Below are 12,135 nucleotides of genomic sequence, written 5' to 3'. Positions count from 1 at the left end.
ATGCCTAGTGAAGGCAAGTATTAAGGAGGGGGAAAAAGGAAAAGCAGAAGTACAGAAGGACCTTTCAAGAACACATTTATTACTTCAGCACCGAGATAATAGAAGCATCAAATGACAGCGTTTCACCCACCTAATGGCTCCAACTGCAAACATTAAATGAATGCAGGTGTTGGACTGACGAACAAATTGAGTAAAGCTAAATAACAGGCAGAAATAACTGGAACAAGAGAAAACACACATCTGGGAAGCACCACACTTGTGGCAATAATGTTCAAATACAGGCAGAAAGTTAAAATTCATCTGCCTGTGTGAGCAAGCAGTATCAGTTGTCACGGAGTTAAGATTTCACAAGGTTAAGTGCAGCTTTTAATGAAGAAAAGCATTTTCCCTTTTTCCATTTTCTTCCCATTATGAAAGGACAAGTGCAAAATTCCTTACTCACACACAGCAACAGAGAGGTGCTAATTGGAGTCAAATGACAACTCAAATTCTCCTGAGTTTTTCTGCTCTCCTAAGTAACTCTTATCAGCAGATTATTTTATTTAATCAAAAATAAAAATGTGTTTGCAGTCCAGGTTTTCGGAAGATATGAAAATTAATAGCTATATACTGCAAGTTGCATTAAAAATGTTAAAACGTTTGTGCGCAATGTCAAAGAAGTGAGTACCAGCAACTCCTATAGATTTTAGCTGGTGCTAAAGACATTGATGATACTTAAAAAAACCAAAACCCAAACAAAATACAACTCAAAAACCCCACAACCCAATACATGTCATAGAATCCCTGTAGATGCCTACATAAATACAGTACTACCATCAGTCTATTAAATACCTCTGAAAATAAGATGAGCAAGGTTCTCAAATATGGGGTTTTATTACCCAAATTTGTAAGATGCAACTCTAACGCTTAAGAATTCTAGAATGCAAGTCCTGACAGAAAGCATGGATTCACAAAAAGAAAGAAAAAAAAAATGAGAAAACCACACACACAACACAACTTAAAGATTGTTTTCACGTCAGGTTGAGTCCCATTCACAATTTCAGAGACAGAATGACAATGTTTAGTGCTATCATAACTCTCAACTTATTCTGAAATAAGGGAAATGTCTGAGGAAGAGACATTTTCTAGCCCCAGCAGGAACCAAATAAAATCCCTCACAGTGAATTCTAATCAGACACCAGCAGCACAGCTAGCTGAGCCACAGTGAAATGAATATGACAGAATGGAAGATATGATGTCAGCGGTAGAAATTACTGCAAGTATATGAATTATATCTGGAGAAGAGAAAGAAATTGCATAGAGTTTGACAGTACATGTAATCTATCTTAAATGATATAAAGTAGAGTAATTTTCAAGGATTAAAATACACCTTTAAAGTTTACCCTCTTTGAGAAAGCTGGGGCAGCCTCTGTATTTTGCTTCTATCTGTGATTTACAGGGTCCTATTCTTTTCTAGTCTTCCTCCAATTTGTCTGCCGGATCTGATTACCAGATGGCTAAAAGAAACGTATTGTGTTCATTGATGGTAACAGAAGTTGTCTTTAAAGGTTCTGTCACGGCTTCACTATGTTTTCCTTTGTACCTACTCCTCCCTCTGTGAATTGATTAGATTTCCGAGCTAAGTTTCATCTGAGGGCCATTCTGCCGAACGCTGCATTGAAAAGCACATTATCTATTCTGGGAAGCACATACAGATGACCACAGGATATCACGGACCTGTCCTAAAGCAACAACTGCCCTACTCTGCCAAGAAAATAGATGGTTCGATCATCTCAGGACACGGATTTCCAGAATAAGTATCTGTCACTAACATACATTCTAATGCCATCCCAGAAATAGGTGACAGTTGGATAGAAAGAAAGAAATTAAAAGCAACATACGCACAGTGCAAAGCCAAGGAAGGCAACAAGACTAAAGTGAAGACAGACAACAGCAGACAAATTAATGACTCTGAGAGCTACCCTATACCTCAGGGGTGGTAATTGTTCACTACCTGGTTTCATTTAATCTGGTAAACCCCTACAAACCTCCAAGTGAAGGAGCTAAATGACAGAATAGGGCATGAACGCGCTGCAGCGTGAGGGAACGCGTCTCTTTTCCTTCAGTGAAGTTACACACGCAACAGCCTGTCCTCTGGGGTGATGACACTGTCCCAGAACTCGCTCAGACGGACCCATCCTTGAGTGCTTTTGCTACAGGGGTGAGCCCAACAGATCTCCTCCACAAATCAGATATCTGAACTCCATTTTGCAAATATCTAATCCAATTTATTAGCGCTTCAGTGTTATTTATTTATCCATTAACATATGGGCATCTTGGGTTTTATTTTCAGTTCAGTACAATAATTCTCTGTCTCTTAGTCAAAGCTTGGATGTCACAGAACTGGCATCTGAAGAACAGCTTTTAATATATATGAAAATCAGAGTAGTGAATCACCTAGTCAAAATTTAAGCGATCAAACCGACTGAACACAGTAGAGTGGCTTCGGAACTAAAATAAGATGAAGGCTGTATCTTAAAAAACCCAAACCTAGTTTTCACCTCATGTAACGTTTCCCACTTGTCTAGAAGCATCTCCACTGAGTTTAATTTTTCTAAATTGTATATTGGAATTGCATATGATAAAAAATAAATAAAAAACCACCTTAGTGCAGATTAGCTTTTGGTAACATTTGTTATTCTTCTTTATTTAAACTATACTCTTAGCCTTTCAATATTTTTTTGAGCCAATAGCATTAATTCCTAAGCGTGGCATTTGGAACAGACTGAGGTATAATTATTGGGAAATAAAAAACTGAGAACACTTGAAAAACAGAAATAAAAAATGAGTAGACAATACACCTACGTATTTTTTTTCAACCGCAGCACAAACATATGGTCATAGCAGTGGGATATATTTTCTTTGTATACTGAGAAGGTTATAAGTATTTTTTGACAGTTATAAAGGGGCAGTCTTGGCCATACGCAGGAATCAATAACAACCATGTAAAGCCTACAGCAGTGCACACTAACAGGCTGTAGGAGACATTAACACTAGCTAAAAGAAATAACTGTATTTCCAATGAACTTGTTCCTCCTGGATAATCAATTTTTTACACTTCTTACCAGCTGTTCCCACATAGCTCAGGTAGCAGAATGGAAGCAGCTGTCATACAGAATCCATATATTACATGCATGTTAAGAGGTTTTAATCTGTCATAGATGTTTTACGTTTGCTAATTTTGATCAGTCGTATCAACTCGAGAGCAAGAGGAAAACAAATTCACCGCTTCTATTTAGGCAAGATGTAATCTACACAAATACACTAATCTGGCTCGATTCATTCTGGATGGTAAAAAAAAGAATACTGATCGTGAATCTACAAATGCCCCATCCTCAAAACCCCTTTATTCCAGAAGTAAGATTTCATCATTAAAATCAGTTTGCCCCACCGCCCACATTCAAGAGATTTGTCACAATCATTGTTTCTGAAATATTGAGTTATAAGGTGCCGTAGTAATTACTATGGAATAAATAGCAATTAAGATTGTTCACACAAATAAGCTCAAACTGTTTGCAGTGAATAATTATGCTAATAGTGTTTTTCTACATAATTTGTGCATCCTTCACAACAATTTACTAGAAAATGTGAAATGTAAATTTGATGCACTACTACAAAAGCTCTGAAAATATGTTTAGTTCTTATTTTTTTCCCCACTAATTTAAGAAAGCACACAACTGAAACATACTTCTACATTTGTACATTTAAATTTGAAATCAAACTACGCTGAAATTGAAGTAGTCATTTTTTTTCATTGTATTCCTACGAAATCATCCTAAACCATATGCACAAGACACGCTCATTGCTTAAACCTCACAACGTTGTAACACAAATTTTAGCAACTTGAAAGAAGCCGAACTTACCGCTATGTAATAAACTTTGGCCTTTTCCACCAACTTCCAGTTCTTCTCCAAATCAAGATGCTTTTCCTTCTTGTAGCAATTAGCAGCAGCAAGGTTGGCAACAAGAGACCTGAAAATGATTAAAAACCAGGCATTAGATCCTCTTTAACTAACACTACTGCAAATTTCTCACTAAGAACAAGATTTCTCAAAGATAATCAAAGATCCTAAGGAGCATAAAAACAATTAACAAAGAGCACCATAAACCACATATACTTTATTTGACCATTTCATAGTATTTAAATAGTATTTTTAAGATTATATATTAAATACAATTTAAATTTAAACCATATATTAAATAATGTATTTTAAATCCAGCTACGTAGTTCACGTAACCTGTCACTATTCTACTGTTCACGTGCCTTCGTTTGCTTAACCAGACTCAACCTTTGTTGCATTTTGTGATCAACCCTGATCTGTATGGTATAGTATCTGCAGATTTTCACTCAAACTCTTCTAGTACCTAACACCTAAAGGGAAGTAGCTGCTCCAGTTTATCTTCTGAAAACTGTTTTCCCTCACTAGGACCAAAAAGTTGATGGATACTTATGTCTTGCCTTTATCATTTTCCAATGAATAGTTGAATTATTTAAAAAGAGGTTTGTTTGGGTACTTTTTCCCCCTTAGGTTCATATTTTCCTTTAGCAAATGAGAAAGAGTCACATTGCTACGTTTAGATGAACTGTTAAAAAAAACTTTGGCTTAGCTGTGTATTACTGGAAAACTACCAAAAACTCATTTGTACTTCATTCTTTCCTAACAAGTTATAACACAAGCCATGGGACACAAGACAAAAATACCTGTATTGTATTTACTTTGTTACATGTAAGATATATTCTATTTGAAATCCTCCTCTTCAGCCATTCAATTCAGCCTTATGAAACACACAAAACTTATAGATGTACTCCTAAAAACAGGTCATAAATAGATGGTTATGCACTAGCTCTCCACCCTGGCTACCAGGACCAAATCCTTCTGTGCAATTTTGTTACGAGAATGTTTAATAACATCCAATATTTAGAGAAGGGGAGTTGGGGAAACAGACATTTCCACGTTGGCATACAGAGTTTTACGTTGATTTTTCAGGATTTAATGGTCATAGGATGCATCTTTATCATTAACACACCATTGTTTTGTGATATTTGAGTACATTAGCCAGATAATTAATATGTAATTGCACATACAACGTACGGCTATTTAAAAGTTTTCCCTTCTCCAACATACAAATTCATGTTGTATGTGTCATCATTTTCGATAGAAATGCCGCTACAATCCAGAGGCAATGGGTCAGAGTGAATGGCTGATCTGCTCTACCAAGTTATACTTCTGCCTCCAGATTGGGTGCCGTGTACAGGCCCTAGGAGGTAGTAAACTGGGAATTCTTGAAAATTTATTCCACCTCAAAACAGCATCTTTCCACTGTTGCCACTTCTTTTTGTCCTATTCAATAAAAACCAAACAAAAGGCCCCAAAGAATCTCTTATGAAGACAGAACCAAGTCTCCCTGTAAAGCTTCCCAAAGCGCTTGTCACTGACAGTCCCTGTAGAGTTAAAAAGATCAAGTATATGAAAATTTAAACAAAATGTTAGACTAACTTTTTCTGATTATATCAAAATACATAGCACAGTTCTGTGTCATTTCATCCCAAGGAATATTCTTGGAGCTTATCTCTCTAATTGTAAAGCCTAAAGGCAATGAGAACTAATGTGAATTTGGAAAATTAAAAAATAAATAAATTTATAAACAAATAGACCAAGCCTGTGTAGCAGCAAGAGGGCAAGAATTTTCATTCTTAATAAATATTATCATTTCAATGACAAAAAATCCACCAGAGAACCAAGTAAATCCAAGAAAGACTTGTGCATAACTGTAGTCATTTTCTATAAACCAAACTTATAAAGCAAATTCAATCTTTCGGTTTTGGCAAACCCTAAATATCCAAACAAGGACCTAGCTGGAAAAATCCTGCCTGTCTGCATATGTTGCTAAGTGAAAAGCACTCATGTTCCAGAAAACTAAGCAAAGACTCTCCCTCTGTTTCCTTTCACTTACCACATGCCCCTGAAACTGTAAACCTCGCTCCACATCCAACTGCAGAGATACTCTGCACATGGCGCGTAATAAAAGACGGTTACACTGAAGACAAAGCACCAAGCTTTTCCAAATTAAAACTCTAAGTCTAACAGCACCACGTTCAACATGTGGGACGCAGAGAAGGTAGATGTTTTTTCAATGAAATACGGCAATTGGAGACAGCCAGAGCGCTTCAAATCCAACAGCTTAATGGGGACTCTCTGCACGTGGGGACTTCTGAGCGGAATGCACAAATCAAAGTCGTGGATTATGACGGAGTGTAGGTTCTACTTCAGTTTAATCATGTGTTAGGATTTTCTTGAAAAGCTCTGAGAAAACAAAGCCTATTAGTATCGCTAAGCTAAAGAATTCCGAGTGGTAATCATGAATTAGCTCCGAACCCTTTCCTGCAAAAAGCTAGACAGACTAGCAGAAACAAGAAACATTCACATCGGGGCACCTGGAACATAGATATACACAGTGACTTACTGGGAAAACCAGGAGTGCTATCAGCCAGCTCCTCCAAAAGTGACAAGAAAGCTGAATTACCTGAAGGAGGAAGTCGGCACGTACCTCAATTGAGACAAGAGATTAGTCAATAAATAGAGCTATCAACTGGGGCCAGGTTGAAGTGATTCTTACAAATATAGAAAACGCTGAAAACCAAGAAACAATCAGAGGGTAATTAAAGACTGAGAATAAACTTGCTCTCACTAGAAGAAGGGGGGTTGCACAAGAAAGCCTATAGAAGCAACCGTCGGCTGTTTTTTCTCTGTCTCCTGAGCAGGGAAGTCAGTCTCCAGAACTTGCTGCACACTCTGAAGCCATTGGGATGAAGCCACTGCCTCTAGTATTTGCACAAACATGTGATATTAAGAGAGAAATGTATTTTATGGTAGCAAACCAAAAATACTGATTGATACATTAAAGAAGTACTTGCAGACATTTTTATGAATAATATACCTAAACTTTTAAATTCAATTGAGATGCATGGCAAAAGATGCACATATTTTTCCTGAATTTATGATGTACGTCTATTGACAGTCTTGACTTCATTTTCCCATCACGCCATCTAGGAAACGGTGATTGCTACAGGATGCGTACACAGACAGTATGTGACTGGAGAGAGAGAGAGAATCACAGAGCAAAAACATCTTTATCGCTTATCTTCTCTTTGAAAAACTGAATATGGATCCTGGAAATGAAGGGGGAAGTCTGTAGACATAATTAATGTCAAAACTCCAGATGAAGATGAATGGACTTCCTTCCTCCACTGAGTACGTACATTCATTCCTGAGAGTAAGACATTATGTATGACATTCAATTGGGAGGGACAGGCTGATCAGCTGGAGGACAGGGCTGTCTGTCATACAGTGGATCTTCAAGAGCCTGGAGAAGAGGCCTGGCAGAACACTTGAAGGCAAATGCAAAGTCATGCAACTAGGACAGAATAACTCCCATGCGACAGTATAGGCTGAATGTTGACAGGGTACAACACAGCTTTGCAGAAGAGGACCTGGATGTGCTGGTGGACCAAGCTTGGAACATAAGTCAGCAGTGGGCCCACACAGAGAGTTTAATCACATTCTGGTCTATATGAGCAAGCATGCAGCCAGCAGGACAAAGGAATTACCTATACTCAGAACAGAGGAGAACCTGTAATGGAAAGCTCAACACTTGACATGGAACTCCAGATGAGGTCTGGAGACCAGAACAGAGGTTCTCCTGGTCTTGTCTGGAGTTCTGTGTCCAGCTTTGAGCTTTCTTTTCCAAGGAAGACGCTGACACAAAGCAGTGAGTCCAGCAGTGGGTCATCAAGATTATTAAGGGGCTAGAACACTTAACAAATGAAGAAAGGCTTGGCTGAGCCTTAAGAAGAGGTATCTAAGGGGAGACCTTCCTCCTGTCTTCAAATATCTAATGCAAGTTCACAGACAAGATGGAGGCAAACTATTCATGGACGCAAGAGGGAACAGACACAAGCTGGAAGAAGGAAAATTCCAGCTGGGTATCATCAAAAGAATTCCTCCCATTACAAGTGGTCGAACACTGGAATAGGTTGTCCAGGTATGTTGTGCGACCTCCATCCTTGGAGATGTTCAAAACCCACCTGGACATGGCCCTGAAAAACCTGTTGTAACTTCAAAGATGGCCCTGCTTTCTGCAGGGGTTTGGACCAGATGCCCACTTTAACTAAAATTGTTTTAGGGTTCCACATGTTATTTGGAAAATTCTCCTTCCTCCGACTCTCAGATCCGTTCATGTTGCTGCCTATTACTTTTTCTAATTCTACCCAAAACATTCATCAAATACTCAGGAAGTTTGGTGCAGATTTTAATTATGGGACTGTTATCTTACCTTAATAAATTCTATTAACTCCTGATTCGGCTTTGAAAGGGAAAGAGCAGTTCCTTAGGAACTGGCATTTCAATGGCATTGAAAGCCACAAAGGGAAACCAAAAAGGATAATGACAGATATTTTGCTCTTATTCAGAGCCAAAAAGAAAATATTCTTCAGGGTAACCAATGCCACTTTCATTATTGATTCAATATCTAGTATCAGAAAATACAGATATTGGCAGAAACCAGGGAGGGTTGGTGTGTGCTGGCAACATCTCAAGATTAAGGCAGACCTGACTGGCTGGTTTTGAAACCTTTAAAAAATCGTCAGGAGGTAATCAGCAAATTAGTAGTACATAAGTTCAAGTGTTGTGGGTGGAGGGAGAAAGAAGAAAGCAAAGGGCTGTGCTTAAGATATGCCTATTGTCTTCATTATCTCTTTCTGAAATTCTTGTTTTTATTCATTTTATATAGTAGCCAAAATAAATCACTCTATGAACAGGTTCTTCCTTATGGAATGCTCTGAAACCATACAAAATACCACGAAAGTGATTGTTCGTAGTTTACAAACATAAAAAAGGTTGAACAGAGTTCTGGAGAAGTGATTTTTCATATAGCAAAGACCATGTAAAAAAAAGGTAGCAAATGAAAACATGAAAGACAAAATTCAGATGAAATTGTTAAGGTGTAGACATACAGAATTACAGTTATTAGATGAACTTCTCAACAACAGCAAAAACAATCGCTTTTTTCTCCCTCTTGTATAAAATCAAATTAACCCTTTCAAATCAGGCTATATGCTGACACCTATCCTCTTAAAACCCATTATCACCTGAAATATATTCCTCATTTGCCAATCAACTACATGCCTTCCATGCCAATCAGCTTTCATATAGGTGTATACCTACCTGCTCTAGTGGGAGGTGTCCCTGCCCATGGCAGGGGGGTTGGAACTTGATGATCTTTAAGGTCCCTTCCAACTCTAACCATTCTATGATTCTATGTATATGCATACTTGATAACCAACATTTGTCTCCTACATATTTTCTCTCTCCAGAGCAATTGGAAGCTATAAAGTTCAGAAAGAAGTAGTATATTATTATCTTACACTTTTCTGCCATGATACAACTGCTGTTCTCTAAAAGTGTACTAATACCACCCAGCCCCAAACCATGAGCCGGGCAGCCCTGTGACGTCTCAAACCGGTGCTAATACTTCCTTTATCATTCAAAACACAATTTTTCCAGGTGAAATATTGCAAACAAATTAGGCTCCACACACTATGCCAACTGCATTTATATCTTAGGAAAATAAAAAAGGCCCCTGACCTGTTATCGCTAGTGATGCAGGCGGCACAGGTTCCTGTTGGTTCTTCACTCTGCTCGTAGTAATGGGCATCCACATGGGCTTCCTCAGCCTTCTTCTTTAAAATCTCTCCAAACTTATCTTTGCCGATGCACCCAAAGAACGTTGCAGCTTTGTAAGGGCTCTGAATCATCCACTGCAGATTGACAGGAAAAATAAAAACAAGAAACAAATACAAAGTTAGCAGGCCTCATATAGCTTTTTTTTTTTTTGCCGTTTTTTTTCTCTCCACTCGCCATATTTAATTCTGTGCCTACAAAGCACTGTGAAACAGAGAATACTTCTGTGCCTGAACTAAAAAACACCTGGTACCTCAAGGGAGGGAAGGTCAAAGAATAAAAAATTTACTCTTAATGATCCAAATGACTGTTTAGTACCTAATATAAAACTTAAATAGATGTAGTTCACTATCAAATAAAGTAGATTACTAGGTTTTTACAAGGTATTTCAAAAGAAGTTCCCTTGCTCAAAGGAGATGCCCCTACACTTACATTTAATCAAGCAACCTATGATATCTTTAAAAAAAAAAAAATTGTAGAAAAGACAAAAGAAAAAAAAAACCTCAACAAAAAGAGAGCACATAAGGAAAACAATACATTTGAGAAACACAAGAAGAAATATTGTGCAACATACACTATATATAAAAAACTAAATGGTACTGAAAATAACCACTTGTGTCTACCATTTAATTAAATGCAAAAAAGCAAATGCTCCCCATTTACATTGTTAAACCACGCATGAAAATATCTATCTCCAACTTTATTAAGAGCAGTTCTGTCACTTGAATTGTAAAGAAAGAGCGTAGCTGCACAGTGTTGCGAAGGTGCCAGGTTATTTCATAAAGCTCCTCTTTTATTCATAAAAAATGTGTATCATTCAACTGTAAATGTAACTCCATTTTGCACTAAGCTAAAAATAGCATTTAGCAGCAACGTAAAATCAAGAGTGAACTAAAAAAAAATGTGAAGAAACAATCATAGGCCCTACTCTGCTGGTGGTGAGTCAACCAACTGAAGTCATTATAATTCACTCTAATTACAGTCAGAAAGCTTATCCACTCAATCTATAGTATGAATTAAAGGCTACATCAATTTACTGCCATACTAAAACCCTACTTATAATTGTTTCCTAATCAAGATTTAAATAAACGATAATGTCTCCATTAGAAAGCAGCATTAGTGGTAGCTGTGGGTTGTAGAAAGGTCAAGTAACTGAGTTGCAAATACATGCTTAGTCACATCTTTATTACTTCCAGCTTCAGAGGAGGTGGAAAAAAGGAAAAAAAAAAAAAAAAAAAGAAGAAAAAAGTCTTTAGTCATGTAAAAGTCTTCATTAATAAGGCAAAGGTGGACAAAAGTTGCCAGGCCTCTTTCCTGCAGCAATTAAAGGTATATAAAGTATAAGGACAAAAAAAAAAAATTGTGTCGTCAGATGGTGGCAGCGTTCAGTCTCTCATTCCTGAAATGCACACTGCATAGGCTCTGCTAATCTAATCCATATCACTCTAAATTAATATAAATTAAGAAAACCCCTAACGAGAATTATCTGATATCCTTGAATCTTATACACATTCTCACAGTGTTCATTTAGGATATCTTAGGAACAGTAATCTTTTCTATTTGGAGCTATGGCTAAATAGAACAGGTTATTTAACAAGACTAAAGACACTGTGACCTGCCGTAAGCAAATATGGAACCAATTTCCACACTGGTAAGAACAGAAATACCTGAAGCCTCATGTCCCATGTTGAAAAGCACGCCTTACTCTGACAAACTGCAAGAATTAATAGAGATCACTATGAACAGCATTTATCCAAGCATCAAACCCCAATAGTTCTCAAAAAAACCATAAGACTTCAAATTGCACCTTAGGCTTACAACATTTTCTCAAATGACATAACTTTTCCATCCTTTATGCATGAAGTCTGACAACATTTGGAGCAGCAGTAAGTAATATTTCCCATACATCTCTGAAAAAAAGAATTTCTGTTCAAGTATCACAGTTTTGGCTATTGGCAGCAGCTCAGTTTGAATTCAGATGTGATATATGCCATATATAACTAACTATCACAATCCTTACTTTAAATATAAGCAAAATTATTCTAGAGAACCAGAAGTCGCGACCTAGGATTTCTTGAGATGAACCTCTGTACATTGTGCAGACCACTTCTTCCAGAAGCAGCGGTTCTGCTCATACTCATCGTTATCTGAAACACAGGAATTGTATTGGTGGGGGAATATTCCCACTCTATAGATATTATTTTCATTTGAACATCTGACCTATGCTAAGCAACAGCGAGGAAGATGGAAAAGTACTTCAGCGGTGTTTCTGGAAAGATCCTTTCATCACAGATCTCCAGTTACAAATACTCCCATCTTCTTGGAATTATCCCACAATAACGCTGGTGAGGTGTTG

The 12,135-nt window shown here is 37.5% G+C and overlaps 1 protein-coding gene across 2 annotated transcripts in view; it reads right to left on the bottom strand.

The window, feature by feature from the left end:
* ADK (adenosine kinase) overlaps positions 1-12,135 on the bottom strand; it is a 291,102-nt gene that overhangs the window by 143,838 nt on the left and 135,129 nt on the right. For both annotated transcript variants that reach the window (XM_074154565.1, XM_074154566.1), the window contains exons 5-6: positions 9,684-9,856; positions 3,903-4,011 (exon numbers count right to left, since the gene is read on the bottom strand). In XM_074154565.1, coding sequence (XP_074010666.1) covers positions 3,903-4,011; positions 9,684-9,856 — 282 coding nt within the window. The remainder of the gene's footprint in view (positions 1-3,902; positions 4,012-9,683; positions 9,857-12,135) is intronic.

This window comes from Numenius arquata, chromosome 10, assembly GCF_964106895.1.
Source record: "Numenius arquata chromosome 10, bNumArq3.hap1.1, whole genome shotgun sequence".
In the NCBI taxonomy this organism is placed as follows: Eukaryota; Metazoa; Chordata; class Aves; order Charadriiformes; family Scolopacidae; genus Numenius; species Numenius arquata.
Note: the sequence above shows the minus strand (reverse complement) of the source record. Positions and strands in the feature narration are given on the sequence as shown.